Source organism: Fulmarus glacialis, unplaced genomic scaffold, assembly GCF_000690835.1.
Source record: "Fulmarus glacialis isolate BGI_N327 unplaced genomic scaffold, ASM69083v1 scaffold570, whole genome shotgun sequence".
Taxonomy (NCBI): Eukaryota; Metazoa; Chordata; class Aves; order Procellariiformes; family Procellariidae; genus Fulmarus; species Fulmarus glacialis.
In genome coordinates, this window is record NW_009189308.1 from 1,047 (window position 1) to 24,896 (window position 23,850).

The 23,850-nt window shown below is 42.8% G+C and overlaps 1 protein-coding gene across 1 annotated transcript; it reads right to left on the reverse strand.

The window, feature by feature from the left end:
- Positions 1-338: 338 nt before the first annotated feature.
- Positions 339-14,696, reverse strand: LOC104079357 (chromosome unknown open reading frame, human C11orf49; the record flags this gene model as incomplete). The annotated part of the gene is made up of 6 exons (XM_009581378.1): positions 339-519; positions 1,040-1,103; positions 4,741-4,850; positions 6,318-6,513; positions 9,064-9,149; positions 14,612-14,696. Coding segments are annotated over 6 exons (722 nt in total), but the record flags the coding sequence as incomplete, so codon positions are not given.
- Positions 14,697-23,850: the final 9,154 nt, after the last annotated feature.

Here is a 23,850-nt window from a genome sequence, read left to right on the forward strand (position 1 = left end):
GGAGAGCCCCAGTGAGATAATCCCCAGCTATTCCCAAGGGGAGGCAGAGCTAGCGTCTGCTGGTTTGTCTTGCTTGCCGGCAGAGGGTAGCATAACTCTGCAGCTGGAAATAGCTTCTGCAGAGGAGCTGGCTATTCCTGCACGAATTTGGAGCTAGGAAAAAGGCAGAATTCTTTCTGGGAAAAGATGGACCTGGCAATGGGGACTGGCATAGCCGCACACACACTGGTGATGTGGACAGAACCCACAACCAGAGCAGATGCTCTGGGAGGGGGTGCTGTTCCTCCAGTGGGTTCTGAGGAAACCCAAGATGAGAACGGTGCCCACCCTCACAACCTTTAATTTTCAGAGGAGTCTGTCTCTTCATTGGAGCCTTCACTCTCAGCATCCATTTTTCGCCGATGGTGTAGAGGTTTCCAGGGAGAGTTAATCCTGGGTGAGTTACGGACAGGCAAATTAGCTGTGTCCCCGCTGGAGCTGCTGGGACCGGAGACCGAAAGCCTCGAAACCTGAGCTACCCTGAAAGAGAAAAGGCAAATGCTAGGCAGCCTAACTTGTCATCTCCAACCTTTACTGTAGCAGTTTTGAAGTGAACCTGGCAGGAGGACTTATTCACAACTAGCACAGGGATGGAAAGATGTTCACGGCACAGAGGGGGAACACATTGCACTAGTACCTACCAGACTCGCTGTGTGAATCTTTCTTCTGGGCTCAGCCTGTGTCCTCCAACACTCCTAGTTTTCACCATCCAAACAAAATTGCCCTGTTCATTAGAGACTGCTGCTTCCTCTAGATCCCTCTTTGAGGCACACTTTTCCCCTCTGAAGGGGGTGTTTCTGAAGCCTTTTCTAAGGATTTTGTTAGCTGCACCAAGGCACCCCAAAGAAAGAGGTCCTCTCTGCTCAGGCTGCTCTGTTAGCTCCTCTATTATTTTATAGTAGAGCAAAGGAATAGGTACAATACTTTACTGAAGTCTTCCTTAGCATGCTACCTTTAATCTGTTGCTTTACCTCCTACCTCTTTAGGCAACTCCACTTACAGTTTCTCAAGTTCCTGATCCATGGCAGGGTCCAGAAACAAGTCTCCTTTATCTGGCAAAGCCCCTGGGAAAAAAAAAAAAAACACCAAAGGAAAGTATCAGAGCAGAGTTATGCTATTCATTCTTAAAGGAAAGAGCTCACGCCATAGCAGCATCCAAAATCTGTCCTGCAAGTCAGAGGAGACTCTTCCTCATACCTATTAAAGAAACAGACACTGAATGTTGAGGATCATGGACAGATAAAGAATGATGATCCATATTCTGTGTTCTTCACACAGGCTGTAGCTGAGCTCAGACTAAATGGGAGGCACTCTCAGTAGTCTCACCTCTCAGAGAACTTGAAGAGCCCTAAGGACTGGCAGTTTCCACTCACTATACAAAACTACTGAGTACTGACTGTCAGAGAGATGACAGTCTGTCAACTTCAGACCTCTGCTAATTGCCCTATATAGTCACCAGCCCCAGATCCTATCAGAGCAATAGATAGGTTGTTGTCCGTGCCACAGCCTGAAGCACGCGCTAAACCATCCAGGGAGATGCATACTTCTGTGCCACCTGCCTTTCTTGTGGTGCACTGAGCTTGGGGATCAAAACACTCCATAGATATAAGACGACTGTTTTCATAGAATCATAGAATCATTAAGGTTGGAAAAGACCTCTGAGATCATTAAGTCCAACTGTTAACCCAACACCACCATGCCCACTAAACCATGTCCCTAAGCGCCTCATCTACACGTCTTTTAAATACCTCCAGGGATGGTGACTCCACCACTTCCCTGGACAGCCTGTTCCAAGGCCTGACCACTCTTTCAGTGAAGAAGTCTTTCCTACTGTCCAGTCTAAACCTCCCCTGGCGCAACTTGAGGCCATTTCCTCTCGTCCTATCGCTTGTTACTTGGGAGAAGAGACCAACCCCCACCTCGCTACAACCTCGCAATTCAGGAAAGTCAGGCCTGACTCTGGTGCACATTCAGTCTACAGGAATAAGTGTGGATGGATGGTGCTCTAGCGTTGCTTGATGTCTGGGTGAGAATGTGAAAGGCTGGGCCGGTAATCAGGTACCCTCTCTCACCATAAGGTCAGCATGCTCCTTTTCACGCTTGAAACCCTATTCAGGATGAAGGACATGGTATAGTTCAGGACTGGAAGAGGTGGTCAATCATGCTTGCCATTCTCTGAAAGGACACTGGCACCTCAGGAAGAGCCCAGAAAGGAAGATGGGGCTCTTAGGAAACCCCTCCTTCCCAATTCTGTAACAAACTCCACCTTGTACAGGGATCATGGGAGGGTGTGATCAGCCAGCACAGAGATGACAGGAATTGCCTACCACAGCGTGGACAGTGCCACTGCACACCAGGAAAGATACACTTGGTAATCTGTACCAACAGTCCAGTGAGGAATGCTTTTGTTTTTCAGGAGACCTGGGTGCTACACTCAGTACCTTTGGGAAGGGGCTTTGCATTGCCCTGTGGGGACACAAATCTGGTTTCTGGCCCTGGCACCTTGGTCTTGAAGGAGGGGCTGCAAACTCTGCCTCACACAGGCAAGCTGGCAGCAGTCATCAAAAACGTAGCGATGAGTGCCTGCAAATTAGAACCAGATTAAACCAGAACCAACTCCCCCACTTCTTCCAGTTCTGATCTTCTCCTCCTGCAAATGAACAGGAAAGCCTGGCACTGCAACACAAAGCGTCAGGAGGTCCAGTGAAGTGCCCCAACCTGCTTCCTTTCATGGGCTCAATTAAAAGAACAAGCAGCTAAATCTTAACTTGTTTCTGCATTTATAGAATGCACAGTGAGGTCTCTAGGGCACAAGAATTACTTGGGAGAGTCAGTAAATGACACTTAAAGGATTCACAAATCAACATTGACACTGGAGTTAGGCTGCAGATTCCAGTCTGCCTGACAAACTCATCAGTGCTGCCCCAGCCTGAATGAGCCGCTCTAATCCCCAGCCCGTTCCTCAAGGTGGGGTACTGGCTTTGTGAGACCAGAGAGAAGGCAGGCATCCTGACCGAAAGCTCCTTTGCCTGAAACTGCCCTTGCTGAAGGGCTTTGGGGAGCTTGTGATCCCCTACAGACCGAAGACTATTGACATCACCCTTCAGGAGAGATTAAAAGACACCAGGAAAAGAATCCTCTTTTCCTTGCCAAGATGCTAGCACCTGTCAGCCGTGTGGCTGCTGCCCCTCCTCTGTGAGAGGCCTCGGCAGGAGGCTGGCAGAGGGTCAGGGGACAGGCCCACGTTAATGGAAATGAAAACCCCCACACTTTGTAGATGGCACAATGGAAGCTGTGGGCAGGATTTTTTTTTCTGCTCATCTGTTTTCTTTGCATTCGACTAGAAGTGGATTTTGTAGGGCAAAGGAAAAAAAGATTGCTTGGTGCAATTCAGGTATTGCCTTCCCCAGTGAATACACTGCTTCCTAAGCCTGTTTACAGAGGGGATTGCAGGGCTGTATTCATGCACCTTTGATATATAATCTCCATGTTGCTGGGTAAGCAGCCCTGCCCCAGAGGAGCATTAGCAGCTTAAATGGTTTGCTGTAAGAAGGGGCTCAGCCAGGGAGGGGACACTTTTACTCTACTGTGACACACATCTGTGCAAAAGAACAAGCCCTCAGGCAAGGTACACCTTTTCACTGAGGTTTGTCTTTGTAATGTAGGGACTTGCAGATACTCAAGCCTAGAAGTAGAGGGAGAGGATACCTACCCAAAGACAGAGAAAGCCTACCCTTACTGGCCATGATTTGCTGAGTGGAGATGAGCGAAGATGAGTGTATGGCCTCCACACATTTAAACATACCTCCTGGATACAGCCTTGTCAAACACAGAAAGCGTCTGTTCCCCTTTGCAAGAAGAGCAAGAGCACAAGCAAAGCATATGGGAGTATTATGGAATTGTGAGTCTGAATTACATATGGATTAGATACTGTCCTTTGCCAATGCAACACTTCGCTTCCTTGCTCTGGAACAATATTGACCAGCACAACATGGAAATCAGCAGTGAGATGCTGCTTGGTAATCCCTCTGGTTCCCACAGCAGTCTGGTACAGAATTTTATAGTGGTTTTTTATGATGTATCATATATACATTTTTATATGTATCAGTGTTTCATGATACCATCAGATTTTCAGCAGGCCATAGATTAATATACCAGCGAGATCACACTGCCTTGAGGGAAGATGGGGGATAGCTGGGAAAGACTGGGCTTTGAATCTTTGAGCCAAGGTGGCGGCAGAGGTTTTCCCATTAGGTGTGCCTCCTTTTCTTGTAGACGAGAGCAGTCACTTAAAATCTGTGGGAGAATGAAGGGCTAAAACATAGGATGGGACTTCAATTCAGTACTGTCGACAGCAGTCAGCCACCTTCTTGTCTCCTGACCACCTCTGCCCAACCTTTACAGCCAAACATGTTAAAACGACAGTTCTGCTAAAACCATCAGCTATTAAAGAGGTAAAACATTGCTATCTTAGGGCAGCATTTCATATCTAATTTTATCCTTGAAGAAGTTCCACAGCTTCAAGCAGACAGTAAGGCGCAGTGTTACGTTTTTAAAGTTTAATCCATCAACAAAAAGATGAAAAACTTTCTCTCACTCTCTTCCTGACATTGTAAAATCTGGGGCATAATTACAGAGGAAACTCAACAGAAATGCAGAATGACTGAAAATTTAGAGCTGTACCATTCACAGGAGTCTTACCTAGGGCTCTATTGATCCCCTGATCCTTTGCAAGTGCCATAAGGAATCCATAGAAGGTCAGTCTCTGTGCACTACTCAACATTTCCTTCACAAGAGCAGAAGGTGGGCAGCTAGGAAAAGAGAGACAAATGGGTCATCTTGTCTTTTAAACTATCATCTTTTTTTTTTTTCCCAAGACCCAACTCAAACTGGAGAAATAAACCCTTGTACCTGTTCTAACACTGTCAAGTTGCCCCGATTCAGTTTAAAACAAATAGCAACCAGCTTGCTTATTTAGTGTTGTATCTGCTCCTCATTTGCTAAGGAAGATGTTTGAGCTGGGATACATCCCTAGGAGCAGTCTCACCTGTCTCCATTCCAAGGACAGGGAGAAAAGCCTAGATTCACTCAGAGGCATACCCATCCCAACTCTTAGCATATTCTTTCAAAAATCAACTGAAAATCCTTTCTTTTAAAAGACAATAAACTTTCATAAAGGTTGTTATGCTGTTATCATCCTTTTATCGGTGATAGTCATCCAAGGGGCAGGAAAACCTCTCCAATGATAGCCTAAATATGTCAGAAAACAATATTTAGGTGGGGACTAAATTGACATGTCCCCTTCTTCTACACTCACCTTAACCCCTGGCCCTGACTTCTAAGCAATATCATCACAGTGATTCTTGCTCTTGCCTAATACTCCTTAAAGGATTTCGTGCAAAATAAAACTGCCTCATAAAGAGGAAGTGTTGAACAGTCCTTGGTGTAGTGGCACCCCTGGGGAGATGTGGATGTGGGCTGCCCGCACAGTGCTGTGCAGAGCCTGACCTACCAGACGGGCTCACAGTATCCTTCCCATCTGAAGCTTTCAGGACATACAGGGAATGTAGAGCTTTTGTGATTTAAAAGAAGCCTGGCATCTCCATGCTTAGCTATCTATAGTACTGGACAGCAGTAATTTTGTGGATCACAAATTTGGATTCAGGTGGAACTTGTGTCCTGAGTCTTTTTGTGGATCTAGCCCATGACCTTCTAGCAGGGCATGTGCTCGCTACCTGCAAGAAATGATGAAGAAAGTGTCTGTCAAAGCTATACAATAAGGTCTGATATTGCTCCATCCCCTGCATCCTGTGCCTGTGTAACTGGAGACCAGCTCTATCACAGGCTCGGGTCCAGACTAGCAGTGTGATCTTGTCTAGGTACTAAGGTTCAAACTCCATTCACCACAGTGTGCCTTTCCTATGCTTCAACACCCAAGGACACAACTGCACTTGTTTATGTCCTCTAGTTAACTCAAGATGGTAGATGGACCTCTCCTTGATGAAAGTGTCAATGCAGAAGTGAGAAGGAAAGCAGAGACCCAAACCAATCCATTATTTCAAGAATCAGCTCAAACCCCATGTTTCTTAGGTCCATGAAATTGTTTCTGTCCTTTGGTTAAAGCGGTTCGGCTATGATCTCTCCCTTCATACTTCTCCAATGAGATCTATTTGGGAGTTACAGCTTGTTCAAACTCCTGTATTTCTTCACAGCTCCAACCTTATAAAGGGTCTCCAGAGACACAGACTTCAAATCTGTATTTTGGACTCCATTTGTACCTGTATTTTGATCTGTCACACAAGGACTCTAGGCACTGGTAGAAGAGAGATGCCTCTACTCCATCGAGTGGGCTGCAGTCATTTGGGAGTTGGCGCTGCCGATGTTGCGCAGAGGATGATGTTGGCACAATCACAGTATTTGGATTCTTACCAGCCAGTAGATCTTGATAAATGGCAGCCACGCTTTCCAGAAACTCTGAAAAAAACAAAAGCAACTTAAAACTCAGGGCTATAACCACGAAAGCATCCTCCTAACCTACCAGATCTGGGATTAGACTATCATTCCCTGCTAGGTGTTGTACATAGCACCAACAGGAAATAAGTGCAACACTACAGCATCCTGCATATTCAGATCAGATATTATGCAAGCAGAAACAGCCATTTCCATATAAGTTGCTGGCTTCTTCCTATCAGGATGATTATGAGATGCCACTCAGTCTGGGATGATTATGAAAGGCCACTCACTCTGTTGAACGAGATTCTTCCCAAGGGAACAGAGGCTAGCTAGCACAGGGATAAAACAGCAGAGTGTGAAAGCTAACGTCAAACACAAACCTAGTTTGCAAAGTCTAAAAAGTTTTCCTTCTCCATCTCTTGCCACTGACTAAGAACTCATCCAAGTTGGGAACAAACTATATGGAATTGCAACAGGAGCAAAGGGAGCAAGTTAGTCAGGGCTCCAGGCTGTATCCCAGCTTGTCTCTGTGCTGCTCCAAAGTAAATATAACACGGGATCTAGAGGAAGGGCCAGGGCAGGTCAGGGCTAGAGTTGGCAGAAAGCCTCTCCCCAGGCTCCTCATACTACCCACTGTTTACTGCAAGAGTCTAATTTTAAACAAGTTTGTTTATGGATGTGGTCAGCAGTTTACAAATCTAGATTCCATTTGGAGTGGTTTGCATGTGTGTGGGTTGGTGGGAGAGCGTATGACAGGCTGCGTGTGTGCATTGTGCCTGGGTGAACAGGACAGGGATGGGATGTTTGAGTGTGTGTACACAAGGGCGGGCTTGTGAGGACTCCAGTGACACTTAAGTCCCGAGTGAATGGAATTGTAACGCTCTGCATGAGGCGGGTGGAGAGGAAAGGCAGGATGTCAGCGGGCCCTGAGGCTGTGCTGAGGTTCTGCAGCTCAGTGGAAATATTTGTTATACGAGAGAAAAACTTTCCAAACACATTTTCTGTCCCTGGCTAAAGGCATTACACGCCTGGTTCTGCCCAACCCAAAATCACCATTTTGAACTGTTTTTCTTTGATGAATTGTCATGGATAATGTTGCGATATGCACGGGGGAATTACAGGGGAAGTATATACAGAGAAGTACTGAGAAAAAGAGATTTTTGTATTAGGGATAGCAGCTGACTTTTAATTGCTAGAAAGATGGGAACTGACAGGTTGGATGAGATCAGCAGGCCACCCAAGTCTACTCTCTGACCACAGACTATGCTCCACCACAGCTTCTAGCCAGTGTCTCCCAGTATCCAAACCTGGCCCCTTTTGCCTGGTCGAGGCCAATTGTGAGCTACGACCATCAGAGGGAGCTATTTAAGTGTGAGTGGACAGAAATCCATGAGCTTATGTTGCCTTTAGAAAGTGCTCTGTGCTGGGAGATGAGTAAGTGGCACCCCAGCAGTCGCCAGTGCTTGGGAGCATGTCTAACTTTGATACAGGAAATGCTTCCCTCTTTTTGCCCACTTAAGCAGTTCCCTGAATGAGATTCCCTTTCCTCAAGCACATTTTAGTGGGGCTAGGACAAACAGGCCAATGTATTTTAAAGCAGTCTCCCTGTACAGAACAAGCACCTGAATGCTCATCCGTTTCTCCCCCTTGTCTCCTGAACTTTAGTTTAAAAATACCTGGGGATTTTTACACATGTATATGTGTGGGTGAGCATATGTAAATATACACACACAAGCTAATATTATTTGATTCGTACTTTTCCTGTCAAGAATTTTAAAAGAAGTACCGCATCTAGTTAAAACTCAAACTGGGGGAGAGGAGTATACTATGATAAATGACCAACAATATGAAGAAGGTAGATGGGGATTCACTTCTGTTCACTTTCCTTTCCAGCTAGGGTCTCTCAAATCAAACAAGAGAGGTGGTTCTTCATGGGACAGGTGGCAGACCTGTGCAACTCCTTGCCAAAAGATACGGAGGTTACAGGTTTATATGATTTCAAGGGGAGACTGGAGAAGTTCTTGGAAGAGGAATCCACTGGGGGTTCTTAAGTCCATGGAAACTATACCCAGTTCAGAAACTCTTTGAGCTGAAACCAGCTCATAGTTGGGTGCGTGTTAGGGGGAAGAATAGTATCCATTTGTCCAGTTCCTTTTCTTTTCAAGGCACCAGCTGGTGGGCTTTTCTTATCCTGTCTCCAGCAGGGATCAATACTTCAGAGGCAGAAATGCTGTATTAAGGAAAGGAAAAAAATGTTCCTAGTAAAAGTTAATTGTTGGGTGCTAACATACTCTAGATAAAGCTGGAAATTTATGTCTCAAGGCTAAGACAAACACATGCATAAGCCATAACAGTTACAGGTGTCTTGTTATACACAAAAATTTGGAACCTCCTTATGAAGCCTCCTAATCTCTTGGCATCAGTGATGCCTTTTGTCAGTAGATTCCATTATCTATATGTTTTCTGTGAAAAACCACATCGTTACAAGTTTCAAAAAAGTGCAGGGATTGGGAAGCTGTAAAGTTGTAATGCTATACTAGTGGGTGAAGTGAGCAACTTCCCAGCATTTACCTGAGTAGTAGAACTGGATCTGGAAAGCAAAGAGGAAATCAGAAAAAGACATCAGGCAATCCATAGCATCATCCATCAGCACAATCCTAGGATAAGATGAGAGAAACAGTTTAGCATCTTCAAAAGAACTAAAGTCTGTAACCAGGAACCCCAGATCTAGAGAAAGTGCAGCTAGGGAGCTATGTGCAACTGAGGATTGCTAGTGGCTTGGCCCAGTATAAGAAATTAGGAGAGAGGAACAGGAACACCACTGCTGCATGGATGTGGGCACCCTAGTATAAAATGAAGGCAACTTAAGAACCTGCAGTGAGAATGTCAATGCTATCACTCGCTTCAGCTACAGTGTGAACAGAGCAGTGTGATATGGAAGTCAAACATTCAAAGCCTGGTGGACACGATGGAACGAATACTGGCATAAAAATTGCAAGGCTGGTTCACATGGCTATGTAAAGAGTAACTGTGCTACAGACAAGACAGTTACACGAGTATTAAATAGGTGGAAGCAGAACGAGACTTATGCTATTCCTCTGTATACCAGAGTTCATCTAACTGGGATATTTTCAGATTCATAAGGATAACAACAGTTATTAATTCCCAATCTATACTCAAACAAACTTCACTTGACTACAGAGGAAATAACATTGCACCAATAAATCAGCTTTCTAATTACAAACTGTGAACATCCTCCCTTCCTGATGAATGAATCAGTCTCTTTTCATATCTATCAGGTCTGTCATTTGACTATCAGGTCAAATTTCATGGAAACTGAAGACTTCTTGGGAGAGGCACAATGTCTTCTTTCTCTCTGCTACGCCCCAGGTGCATGTAGGGAGCTACATGCATCCCTATTTTGAAGCACACTTCATGAACATGGAAAGTATCAGCCACAGGCCATGAAGATGAAGTATAAGTGATAGCAAAGTCCAACTCCTCTTTTCAGGAAAAAACCTCTGGATTTCAGAAGTAAGTTAGGGCAAAAACATTCATAAAAATGAAAACAGAACCAATGCTCTGGTCACTGCCACTACATAAGGATGAAAAGGTCAGTCTCTGAAGTGGAGAAAATCAAACTTGGGCTGATCAATGACAGCTCAGACTGGAAAACAGAAGGAAACACTCCACTTTGATGGGAAACAACAGAGTATTCGGACGGTGCTAAAGAAAGGTAGTTGGTACTTCTTTTCAACTGTGTGCAGGTCTACTGACCCTGTACAGTCAAGTATCTGGCATATCATGTCATATGAGAAGGATTACCAGTTCATTATAGCCAAAGTATGGGTCATCTAGTAGGACTCCTTTGAACACGGGGCTAAATGCAATCCATGGACCAACTCACGCAGCATCAATGGTCTAAACACATTGCTCATGTAAAAGACTCCAGGGAGCTGTGTGGGAGGCTGACCTAGAAGAGTTATAGGATCTTGCAAGACTTCCCTGCCACTCAGACCAGTTCTGTTCACTGTGGCAAAATCAAACATGCAGAGCAGCTTGAATTAATTATCGCAAAGAAGAAAGACTGGGGCTAAGAGGGTCCCCAGGAGAAAAGCAAGTATTTAAAACAAAACCCTTTGAAGATGTCAAAGTGCTTCTGATTTATTTATTACGTTCCAGAAGCCTCCTCCTCCTTCTGTCTAAAGAAGCAGTAGCTTCAGTTCTTAATTCTCACTAATAAGCATGTTACTGAGATTGTCAGTGGCCACATCAAGGCAATGGCTTTGAAGCTGTCAGGCAGAGCATCTTCATCTCTCAGGCAATACTGCTCAGCCACTGGCATTTCCAACCACTATTTAAAAACTGGAAATGCGATGGGCCACATCGCCGATGAGCTGCACTCCCTCCTTTGAAATGACGGTCTGTCTCCCAGATACCCTCAAAGCACAAGCTCCAAAGCTTTTGTCAGTGCATTTCTCCATTCTGGAGATGCAGGAGAACAACAGTGGAGAGTTTTTGAATGTATTCATTATGCAAAGAGACAATATTATATCACCTTCATGACAATCAACTCATTTCACTTGTTAAATCTAAAGCTATGGTCAATGGCTGTGCCCTGCAGCACCAAGTCCCAGTCTCTTTCTTACAGGAGAGAGCATGAGGAAGTAGGCAGAGGTCTGAGAATTTGCTGGACATTTCTTGCTGTTAAAGACAGCAAGGAGCCTCTAAGGAAGACTGTACGGCACATATGTGGCAGAGGAGCATCTAAATAGAAGCAGGTGCATGCTGGTGCTGGGTTACTGACTCCACTTGGCCCAGGAGTCTGCACTCCGGAAATGTTGAGAAGTCTTTAAATCCAATACAATCATTTATGAGGAGATTGACTGCAGCTGGCTATTTCCCCACATAGCCAGCTGACTGAGCCGTCAGGGAAGCTGGGAGAGCATCATATGCAACATATCTGTTCCTCTTCCCTGAATTATCTGGCAAGGAGAAAATCCTAGCCATGGACTGTAACCCAGACAGCAGGACCAAAATTGAATTTCAGAAATCTGAAAGTCTGAACTGCAACTCAAAAGAGTTCATCAGGTAGCTGATATTTCAAGGGATTCTTTATTCATTCTTTCTTGTCCAAATTAGACTTTAAGCCCTCAGGGGCACAGACTTATTTACAAAGTTAGCAGTCAGCACTCAATGAATAATGAAATCAAGGAGGAACTTTGGAAAGGACTGAAGAAAGATGCCTACACTTGAGGGACTCTGGTAAAGGGTGTAGTGGTCTTTCAGGGTTCAAGTGGGTTTGGCTGGCAGGAAAGCCTTGCTACTGTGCCAATGGGGAAACTTTATGATCTACTGATTGCGGTTAAAATCTCAGAAACCCAGACTAGACAGGATGCCCCCAGGACAAACTCTAGACCAGGCAAGTTGAAAGGACTTTTACTGTTATCTGCTACCACTAAAGGCTAACTGACACAACCTGTCTTAAGGCCAAGCTGGCTCAAATAAGTCTTCAGGGACTTGGTTTGTTTACTGATACATGGAGGCAAAAATAAGTGGAACAGACAAAAAGGGCAAGATCTGCACTCTCAGGCAATCTTTTAACAACAGGGGTACAGACTTGCAAGCCCCACTTCCATTAGCACTGATCAGTGCAACATGAACTCCCATACCACATAAAACAGCGTAGGAGTTGTGAACTACTCAGCTTCCGCTACTCAAATGCAGGCAGCGAGTTCCTTGTGTTTCTGTTACAAGAAAAAAGTCAGCGCTCAGGTACAGATCTTGAAATCATGGCATCAAACCAAAAAAAATCCCTTCATTTTCTGTCCTTCTGCAATTTCACAATTCAGAAAGCCAAAAGGTCTCTCTGAAGATCAAAGGTATCTCTGTAGATTAAAATCTTGAATCTGCTAATGGCTGTAGCCCTTTGAAGAAAAAAAACATCTAAGAAATCTCAGACACAGATAGCCTGGTTCTTTTTTGGGTATGACTTCTGCATTTGTGTAGCACCAGGAGCAGAAAAATGGAGCTCGCCGGTGTAATGCTACTAAAACCTGTATCGTTGTAGCCTCTGTTCTTCTGCTCTGACATTTCCCGATCTCACTCCCAGTGTTTGTTATCAGTGCATAGCAACAGCTCCTGGATGAGTGAAGTGCACCGTGCTGCGAGATCATCTCAGTCATGCAGCACTGAGACTACAACTACGACTGCTGTCTTCCCAAGAGCGCCAATAATTACACAGGTCCTGGCTGTATCAGTGAATGCTGTGGCTACTCCCACCTCTACTTTATTTAATTCCTTTCCCAAGCAAATTAGTAACAAAACCGTTGGGGGTGTGCAGACTGAAGGAGGAACAAAGTCAGTAGGTTTGCGTATGACATCCGTGCTTTGCAAGGACTCAATCAACTGGTGCCAGAAGACAACCTGCAGAACTCACCTTTCTAACTGGCAGAGACCAAAGAGGACAATGGGAAGTGTACACCAGAAAAAGGACAAGAGAGCGAGGAACAGTTGGAAGGAAAGAGAAAGATGGTTTAAAAATATGACAAGTTTTATTAAAATTGTTCAACTTGATTAGCTTTTAACAGAATAATAGCAATGTGTAAGTAAATCTCTAGCCAGCCAAAAGTAGGAGTGAGGTCATCCCCACCTGAGCCTGGGTGCCTCTGACAGAGATCTCATTTCTGTCCAACACCTGCTCCCAAATCCTGCTTGTCTGTCTCTACGGCACATGCACCACAGTGCAGCAGGCCCCTGAATGGGGCCTCTAGTTTACAACAGCCTTGTGGATTAAATTCCTTGACACAAACATCATAACATGTGTAGATGTGCTGAAGTCTCCTTTCATGCACCATCACAAATTCCTGCTCAGCTCTGCTGGAACCCTATGAAATACACACCAGCGCATGGGACTGCTGCTTTTGTACCTCCATGAAAGGAAGCAGCAGAGATATCCCTGCTACAGGGTTAGCATTCTTTCTTAGTCTGGCATTGAAGGCCAAGCAACTGTACTCTCTGGAGCCCCGAAGGCCCACTGATGAGCTAGAGGGAAAAGTAGTGCTCAACTTTTAGTTTTAATTGAACCAACACAGCTTTAACTGCAGTTCATTTCAGATAGCAGCACATAGGAGCCAGGGAAGAATCCAGAGAATCAGCCAAGTGGAAGTACTAGCAGATGGATAACACTTCTCTTTTTCACTCTCCTTTCTTAATACAATTTTCATGGGACTCTGATGTTGAAGAAAGATGACAGAATAACAAACAGAAAATGAGGACCTTTTCATTATTTAGGCCATGAACAACTTAAGCAGCAGCTAATACCCCGATCATGTGCCTGGATCCTGTTTCCAAATGTCATATCTAGGTGCATGACAAACGTTAGATTTCCATGCCCTCTCTGCTGAGATGGCTAGGAATGAAAGCATTTATTCAGTAACCTTGCTGTGATTATACATGTGTGTTTGCGTATGCATGCACAATCCTACCGAGATCTGAACTGACCCCCCACCCCAACAGATGCATATACCTTATTACATTTTCACTATCAGATAGTTAATAATCAACTGCCTGGGCTGGACTGGAATCAGCAAGCACTATCAGTAAAAAATTCCGTATCACATTATCAGTGCCCTGAGCCATCTATCTGCTTTAGGTCTTGTCTAGATTAAAATAAAATTTCAAACAGATTAGCTACCATGTTCTTAGCTAACATACTTTAAAACACTGGCAATCCTTCAGAGGTTAGTACCTTTTAAACATGATCAACCATAGGAAGCTGGGGCAGGGGGAACACATTTTTAAAATGGTAAACATTATTTAAAGTAGAGTTTAAAATCATGTCAGTTAAAAAAACATTGGCTAACATTCTTTTATATGCAACTCATCTTCTGAACTTAGAGCCAGCAGCAGCATTCTGCACTGATATTTCAGTCCCTGTATACCTTAAATATACACTCTTAAAAAAAAAACGCCCTGTTCTTAATCTTAAACATGGTATCTCTTTTCCCCAAAACCTTAACAGCTGAAGGTCCCTGTCCATACCTTTACCCACAGATCTAGTTCCTAAGTCCATGTACATAGGACTGATCTTGCTTTAAAAGGGAGAATGAGGACTCACCTTGCTGCTTTCTGAGTGAGTTCCATTGGGAAGTCAGGGCAGAGCAGCTGCAGCAGGCAGTGGTATTCCTGTGCTGTCAGCAAATCTGCAGGAAAAGAGAGGTGAGAACATTGTAATTCTTTTACAGGCTATTCCCTCCCCTTGCTTCCTCTCTAGAAAAAAACCCTCATATTCCCTTCTACTCTCAATTCAAGGAGACTGAGTACTAATGACAATATAACTGCTCCCCAGACTCTCAGAACTGGGCTCTTCAGGTGGAGTTTCCAGCAAAGACAATCAGAAAGAGGCCTGATAAAGGGGAAATCCTATTGAAGAGACTCCTGCAGAGAAAGTGCTAACAGGTAGTGATTCAGTGTGAAAAAGAGGTAACCAAAACAGGGCAGTTTCAAGTGAGAACACAGTTTGGTTTGACTTGAATATAACCATGTGGAAAAAGAAATCATTTCAAAGTTGCTTAAATTTGCTGAAATTCACTGGCATGGTGACATTCACCACAATACGCCTGAAAACCATCCACAGAACATCTGGCAGCAGTAACAAAGGCAAACAAGGTTTCTGGGTTGTGTATGGAAGGCTACAGAGTATAAACCACAGACATTATTACTTTGGCATTCGGTAAGGCAACTGGATGGTCTCTTTTGGAATAATGTGTACAAATCTGGTCACTGTATTATAGGAAGCACAGAACAAAGATCCAAAACCCACAAGAAAACCAATCAAATGATTCATGTTTTAGAGAGCAACTTTGTGAAAGGCTGGTCAAGAAAGGCCTCTGTGGTTCAAAGGTGACTCTTAGGGAAGCTTATAGGATCCCAAGGGAATGGAAACATGCTTATGTCAAAAAGCCCTACATGATTGTATGTTCATAGTCCAAAAGGCTGTGGACTGGAGTTAAGGAGAAGCCTAGCTGAACAGCAGCAATTTTGCAGTACTTCTATACACAGAAGAATGCAAAGTATGGAAGAAAGAGCCAGGGGTGGACGTAGAGCCAAGCAGTTGTCAGGGAGGGGATCCAAAGGGCACAGGCATTAGGACTGAGGTACAGAGCATGAGTTCTTTTGCCACAGACGCATCTTAGCCTTCCTTAGGCTCTCATCCAAATAATCAACCTTGTCCCAGATGATAGCCACAACTTCTCCATATCTCCACAATTCCTCAAAGCCTGGCAGTTGGACAAAAGTGAGAGAAAGGGAAAATGCAACGCCTTTGTCAGATGTTTCAAGAGGCAGGCATGCAGTATCAAAGGGACATTTCACTCTGACATCCAACCCAGCCAAATTAATATTTTCAGTGCTGACTAAAGAAATACTGCAGGAGGACTGTCACCAAAATCAAGTTATAGACTTTTCCTTTGCCCACATTATTAGCCAGGGAAGTGGAGGAAAGAGAGGAAAGAGCTACTGTATTTCTCTTCAGTTCAGGAAACCCTATAGCTGAAAAACACTGTTGTCAGAATCTTTGACATCCATTATAGACACTCTCTAGAGTACTATGCACTGCTCTTGGGAGGACTTTCTATCTCATGGAGTGCCTTAGGTTTAGGGTCATGCTATGAAAAGATTATTTGGCATGCTGAGTAGAAAGATTTTGAAGATTTTGCTCTGGAAAAGCCAACTCTGCAATCAGAAATCTGCTATAACCCAAGCAAGTCCCAGCCTGTGCAGAACTACAATACCATTGCAGGGATTTGTGCAACTTATTCTACTGTAAGGACAAATACATCAGAATCTCCCTTCTTCCAAAACTTGAATGCTGAGCTGAATTAAATTTCTGTGACTGCACTGAAGTTGCAGATGTCTGGGAGAATATGGAGGGCACTGTAACTTTTTTGTATTCTCATTTCTTACTAAAACACAAATCAGAGGCTGCTCTCTATTGCAGATATGACTTGGTCCTTCAGTCAGCATATATCTGAGTTTGGGTTAATGATGGTATCCAGTGGAATGGTGGGGTTTTCTCCTGCAATGTTAGCTAATCAGTTCCTTAAATGTCATCAAGGAAAGTATCACCAAGTTTTATGTATAACTGCAGAAGGATATTATTGAAAAAGTTCCATGAGCCGGAAGATGCATGTTTTTAACTGAATTTTCAGCTCACTATTTCTCTTTCAAGACACAACATAGAGGAAAGAAAATTTTCTTCTCTGTTATTTTGTTAGATCAACAGTCATTTATAGCAATAGAGATTTTGGTCCTAAGTTCTTAAGAAAACTATCTGATCATGTAAGGTACATGCAAGTTTCATAAAATCATCTTTGACAGGCTCAGCATAGGAAGTAGGTTACAGGAAACAGAAGTTGGGAATAAAAAGGCTCTTTTGAAACAGACACTTTCTCATAATTGAGGAGGACAGTATGGACCTCTTACAACTACTCTTTAAGGCTTTCTAAATCTAGCTTTGAATAATGCTGGGCATTAAACTTCCAATCTTTGTCTAAAAAGTCTACATGTTGGTCTGAAGGAGTCACACCATTTGGAAGCTTTATGCAATACTCAGTTTACATTTTTTGTTTGCTTAACTTCAAATTCCTGTTTATGCATCCTTATACCTCTTGCTCTCCATTATTTTTTCCTTTCATTTGTCAACAGATCATTATAATAACCCTTTCTTCATACTGTATCTTATTCAATCTATTTAACTGATAACTATATTTACTTAAAGTTAAATCTGTTTAAGTTTATCTTGCCCTCTACATCCCTCCCTACCTCGCCCAATCATATCTGTTGCTCTGCTTTGATCCCCTTTAGATTTTCACGGTGTGGTGTCCAGCAGTGTACAAAGCATCCCTCATGCATTCAGAACAGACAGGCTCTAGGAGGATAATCTGCCCACTTTCATCAGTGAGGCCGCTTTTCATTAATTCTGAATCTTAGCCTCCTCTTTTCTCCCTCTGAAGGTGAAGGAGTTTAAGGGTTTTTTGAAGGATGAGGTTTCCTGAGAAAGTTGGTCTTTGTTCACAGTCCCTGTCAGGTTGCTAGACAAAAGCAGCTTGAGAGGGTAACTGGGCCCTAAGCAAGCATTAGTTTTGAGGCATAAATAGAGATCTCTCTATGGAAATAACATACTTTTAAAACTTATAATAACTTACGCTGTCTTTTTCTCCTCCCTCTTCATACCAAGTCACAGCATCATCCTTACTCATCCATCACAAAACAACAAAACAACACAGAGCAAAAGCAGAAGTCTGCTCAAAAAGACTTTGGGAAAGGGTGGCAGAGATCCTCTCCAGCCAGCGCATCAGAGGGTAAAGTTCATTGTCAATAAAAGTGGAATTAATTACCATTTCAGTCTTTGAGCAAATGCTCTATTTAGATGAGAACTGCACACAAAGCTGAAGTGGTGCAGAGAAGTTCCTTCTCTAAAGAAAGAAGCCCTTTGGTTCTTATGCCTGGAGAAAGGGCACCAACTTAGTCACTGAAGTATGCGGGCAGACTCTTTTAGGCCGTAACACAACTCAGCCCGTAGACACCCCGGGCGCCTGACCAATAAATAATATCAATTTCTCAGACTACAGATGGGTACCTATTACACAGGAAGGGGGATCACCGCAGACCTTAGGAGGTGTCTACAGTTTGCTGTGATGACTGTTTTCCTATTCCCTACAGCAAGGTCAGTGAAGACGATCCAGAAAATTACATTTGCCCATGCACCATATTGTCTGCCAAGAGCTGCTTGGAATAAACATGGGCAGTTTTGGTGCATGACCACATTGCTCCTTCCTGTCTCCAGGCCACAGCTGAGTAAATAGTGTTCAACGCTGCATGATGAAGAAAGAAAGAAAAGAAGGAAGGTACCAGTCAGAATGAGTGAAAACGAATCCACAACTGCTACTTTGGTTGCTACCACAAATTACTGTATCTCAAGTTCCAGTAACAAATGAAGCAAATCACAGAGAGTTTAAATCTGACCCCACAGCACAGGGCAGTGAGCTATATGCACTCTACCGTGCTCTCACAGCAGAACAAACTTGGCCATACCACGTGCTTAAGGATGGAGAGAGGCTGATTGCAATCTGGCATGTTAACCATGTTCATTTACAGCTGAACATAACACTTTGCTCTTCTACTGCAAAGCAGCTAATAACAAATTCCAAAGTGATTTTAAAACAGCAGTACACTAAGAAGGAGATGGGAGGCTTAATAGAATAAGTACAGAAAAGTAAAATGGTATGGCTAGAGTTGCACAGGAAGTACTTTAATTTTTGCTGTACTCGTCTTCAAACTCCTGCACAGCCTGTACTGCTGCTGCTGTTGTGCCACTTGCAAAATCCTGACTCTTCCCTACAGATCTCACTGTCTGCGAGTAGTTTATTGTCTTTTAGTACCTGAGGCAGACTCTTCCTCATGTTTCAGAGGCATAGTGGAGAAGGAAGTTTGTCCATGTGGTACAGTCTTAGAAAAAAACCCACTGCTTTCTGGATAAAAATGGCCTGCCTTTGAGAAACATGAAGGCAGCTGCTTTGTATTTCCCTGGCTTTTAAAACACATTGTTTTTACCAGCTTCGTTTCTCATTTGTATGTGGCTGACAGATGGCACCTGACGTGAAGTGATGCAAACTCTAGCAATGCTAAATGATGCGTTTATGCTGCTGTCAGTGTCGTGAGTGAAGTGTAGACACACCTGAGCTATCTTTAAGCTAGTTATCTTTCATACCGACAGCAGCCCAGCCACAGAAGCCTGGAGCTCAGTGAAGGCTGTAACAGCTACCCAGGAAGCCAATAAATATTTAGGACTTAGCCTGAATTGCAGTCATTGCTGCTGTATCTAGGCTGCTTTCGGCACAAGAAGTAGCTATCTACAATGCTGTCACAACACTGTGACAGCTATAAATACGCCCAAAGCAGTAGAATATTTACTGCAGTTGGTGTATGAAATCTGCCCCAAAAAGTCACATTAGTAACTTCCCAGAAACACAAGGATTGCCTTGATGAATATACATTAAAGTTCCCTATTCCCATCATCTTTTATGTACAACCACTATCCAAGCAGGCTGGAGCCCTGGGCAATGTAGCTTTCCCCTTTGCATTATGGTAGGACACACAATTTCCACAGGTTGCTTTTCTACCACAGTCATGAAGTCATTCAAGAGTCAAAGTCATAGAGCTGTAAGTCAGTCTCCTGGAAATATAACAGAGAACAGCCTAATAAATAGTAATCTTTTTTTTAAAATGTTGGGAGAGTCTTTCCTGGCCTTTAGTTTTTTAATGTTTCTGGTATAAGTAAGTATCACATCCTTAGGATTCTCTCTATATCTATGCAAGCTTGCAACCTTGCAGAAAAGAACAAAAACAAACAAAAGCCCGTAAAAATAAAAGTCTAGGTGTTCTTGTGCTGTCTATACAGCTGCGATTTTACAAAAAACTGAATATAAACATAAGTATTGATAATACTGCAACTTCACACCTCACATCTGGCTAATAGGCTATGCTCTCCACATGACTTGTTCACAAGATACCTATAGCCTGATTTCTTCATCTCTCCATATATCTAGTGCCAATAACAAACAGAAAACTAAGAATTCTAGGAAAATTAATCCATGCATAGGACCTAAACAGTGATACACAGCTGTGTAAAAATCCCATTTCTTCCTCATAAAACTTTCTACTCAAAAAAAAAAAAAAAAAAATTCCTTTTCAATTAATCATTTATAAAATTTTGCATTGAGAGATTTTATGACCTAACATGAATAAGATCTGTTCCTGTTATTTGAGAGAATGGTTGTTTAAATAAGAATTTGAAACAAAATAAAAACATTCAAGGGCTGTTTCTTTGACTAATTTGCTTTTTCCACTGACAAGAAGAGATATAAAATAAACAGAAACCAGATCCAGAGTGTGCGTTTGTCTAATTTTAAAAATTGATTTTCCTTGTTTTTCAAACAAACAAAAAGTGAAACAGCAGGTCACATAATTATCCCCATAATTTGAGATGGAAGGTTAAATAAATATAAACTAAACAATAAAGAATAAGCACTCACACACTTTCCCCTTAAGTTGCATAAGCATGTTCATGTAAGACGTGTACAGCAGGATTCATTCTGCTCTCGAAGTGTACAGACAGCTCCCACAATCATTAGAAAATAGTCCTAAGAACGTAGGAAAATCAGAAGAAAACTGAGACACCCCCACTTGTTACTTTTAAGAAACAGGAAAATGCACTAGAAGCCAAAGATTTCTGCCAGGTTAGCTCAAAACCAATTTCATTTTTTAAAGGAAGGTTTCTAGTGAATAGTTTAAAGAGGGTAACGGTCCAACATGTTTCATGGATCAACACAAAAACCTGTGCTTTACATGGAGTCTTGGACCTAAGTAGCTTTAAAAGACTATGTGGCTTTGTACCAATGTCTGGCTCAATCTCATTAGACACCAACAAAAAAAAATTATTTTCTTAGTTTTAATAACTGGATGCATTACCTCTGCCTTCCTGATGGTGAAATTCAACAAGCAGCTAAGCCAATCTAAAACCTTACTCCTGCTAAAAAAAACTCTCTCTTCTTTCCTTTCCCACCACTTGCTGGTGGCCACGTGGTTCTGAACCACCCCTGGTGCCAGCTCTGGCACTCAGCAGGTCCCTTGCTGAGAAAATTCAACTTTTTTGGGGGGCTAGTGAATTGAACTGACTCTCAGGAATACCTGATGAATGCTCGTGCAAAGCAAGCTGTGGAAGAGCATGGCCAGATGCAGGGAAGAAGGTAGAGAGGGAGAGCAAAACCTCCCTTCCTCAGCAGAGATAAACTTAGATAGGCTCAGGTAATTCTCTGCTTAAGATGTTTTAATTCTTAAAGTCCAGGATGTACACAAGGCATTGTCATAGGATTAATGATCCTCCTAATTAAAAGTAGGTTCAGCTTTACTGGCTGTACTTGCACCATACCTGCTAAGATGGTTTGTGAACACTCTGTTATCAGACACACTCTTAAGATGGAACTTTTGGCATCCTTACTATCCAAGCAGGCAGATGAGCTCAGGTTATTCACAAACCCCATCTGCTCTTTCCACTGATACCGTTTAGGTCCAGATCCAGAAGGGATCCCAGGGCATCCTCAGGAAAGGTTCTTCCAGGAGGGTACTTGCAGCACTGGGTGCACCCTGGATTGCCTCTCCTGACCTATGAGAATACTGGCAAAATCCTGCCAGACACAAAGGTGCTGCTGCAGGCAAGTAGTCATCACAAAAAAGATGTTTTGCACTCTGCAAAAGGAGCATGGCTGCAAACAGCAGACTTAGGTTACTCCTGTTGACAACAGGTAGAAAAGATCCAGCTTATGATGTGAACAAGCAAAGAGTGACAGAGATTTTGTGAGATTTGCCTGGAACGACCTGTGTCAGACTCGGGACAAATATAGTGGAGAGTTAAGCAGACTGACCTAAAAGGATTTGTTGGGGGAGTGCTGCAAGAGAGAACAGTTAGAGAGGATTAGCACTGTGGTTGAGCAGAAAGCTAGTTTTGAGGCTCTCAGGTAAGAAGAAAAAGATTCAGCTGCAGCTGATGTGAAGAATGAAAACATTCGTTCTGGAGGGGAATCTGGACAGTTCATATGAACAGTAAATTCACTGAAAAGCAGGCTTATTATGGGCAAAGTTCCAGTAGCACCATATTTTGAGTGAGCTAAAGGTTTTTTAAAGAGTAAAATCCTCTAGATGGTGTGATTGTTTTTCTGCCCTTTGATCAATAAACCACTTGCCAGATTAACAAAAACAAAAAAAGAATTTATACAGAACTGCTCCAATGCTATCTCCAATATCCAGACTCTTGCTGTTTATACAAACTTTAATCATCCTCTAGTCCCTTTCAAATTCCCCATAATTATCCTTAAGTATCAAACGTTTCATGTGGCAGCATTACTTCAGCTTTGAGTGAATGTTACTCAGGGCAAGATGAGCTGTGCCAAAGGTACAGTCCAAGGCTATCATCTGGCGTGCTTATGTGGCTAGCATGGCACATCCACAAACTGAAAAATTTAAACTTTCATTAGAAAAATAAAAAAAGTTCTCAGCTCTCATGGTTGTAAAGAAAACATTCCAATAGTGGAAGAGTTTAACTGATGCACTGTGGTATTCCTGAATCCACATGTAGCCTGAAACATGACTCAAGTTTGAACTTTCCACCTACTTTGCAAACCTTAACACTATACCTAATGCAACACTAAAGACAATGTTAACTCTTTAATTTCTTGTTTTAACAAGGATGGCACTTTGGATGAAGTTGGAGCTTAAAGAATTCAGAGTTCCTGAAGTACAAGAACAGCAAACAATAAGAAAGGAGAAGCAGCCACAACTTCTATCAGTATTTCCAGAAGTAGAAAAAGAAGATAGAAGATGACAAACAAAAGAGCCTGGTTTAAATTTTCCAGTACATTATTGACTACAGCAACCAAATAGTGGCTTAAACTTTATTTACTACATGGACACCCATTTTTTTCCATGCAGCTTTCTTTAACGTTTGCAAAGATAATTCTGTGCATATTTGAAGCACATATAATCCTAAAGATGTGCTCAGCTCATTGAGTATGACCCAAAAGGACATTTAGCCTTCTCCAAAGGACATAGGCCTGCAGCAAACAAAGTGGACTACAGTACAAAAATGTATAACTTCCCCTCATGTTTCAGAGGCATTAAAAAGCCAAGTAAGAAATGTTAAGAATGTCCTAAAATCTGAAGTTAAGTGTGATTATAAATACGCTGTATATTCTTGGGTAACTGTCAGCCTGTGGAACAGAGATCACCCTGGTAATCCTCGGTCGGTAGGTAGCTAACAAGGGAAATGACATCAGATTATAAGAGGCACTTGAATCTACTAAATATAGGCATAGCAAAACCAAACCAAACCAACACAAGACTGGCTCTTAAGACAGATAAACTAGAAAACTAGAAATAAGGTACAATTTCAGAGTGAGAGTAATTTATAACTGAAATGCTGTGACATCTGACGTTCTTTGTATGTGTCAACTATAAAACTATTTTTTCCTTTCCTGTCACTAAAGATGCAACTAGCAGATCTTCCGAGCAATAGGTGAGCTAATAGATTTAGACTGCTTCTATCTTGTTCAACAGTTGGTTTTTCCACACTTTGAGGAGTTTTCAGTCACTCATTGAGAAAATAATCAATCCAATGCTAGAGCTAATTGGTCGTGTAAACAATAAGGAGCAAACATTCCCGTTGGAGTTTTGGCCATCTGGGGGGCAGACTGCTCAACCACTTGAAACGGGACCCACAGCAATCTTAATAGTGAAGTACAG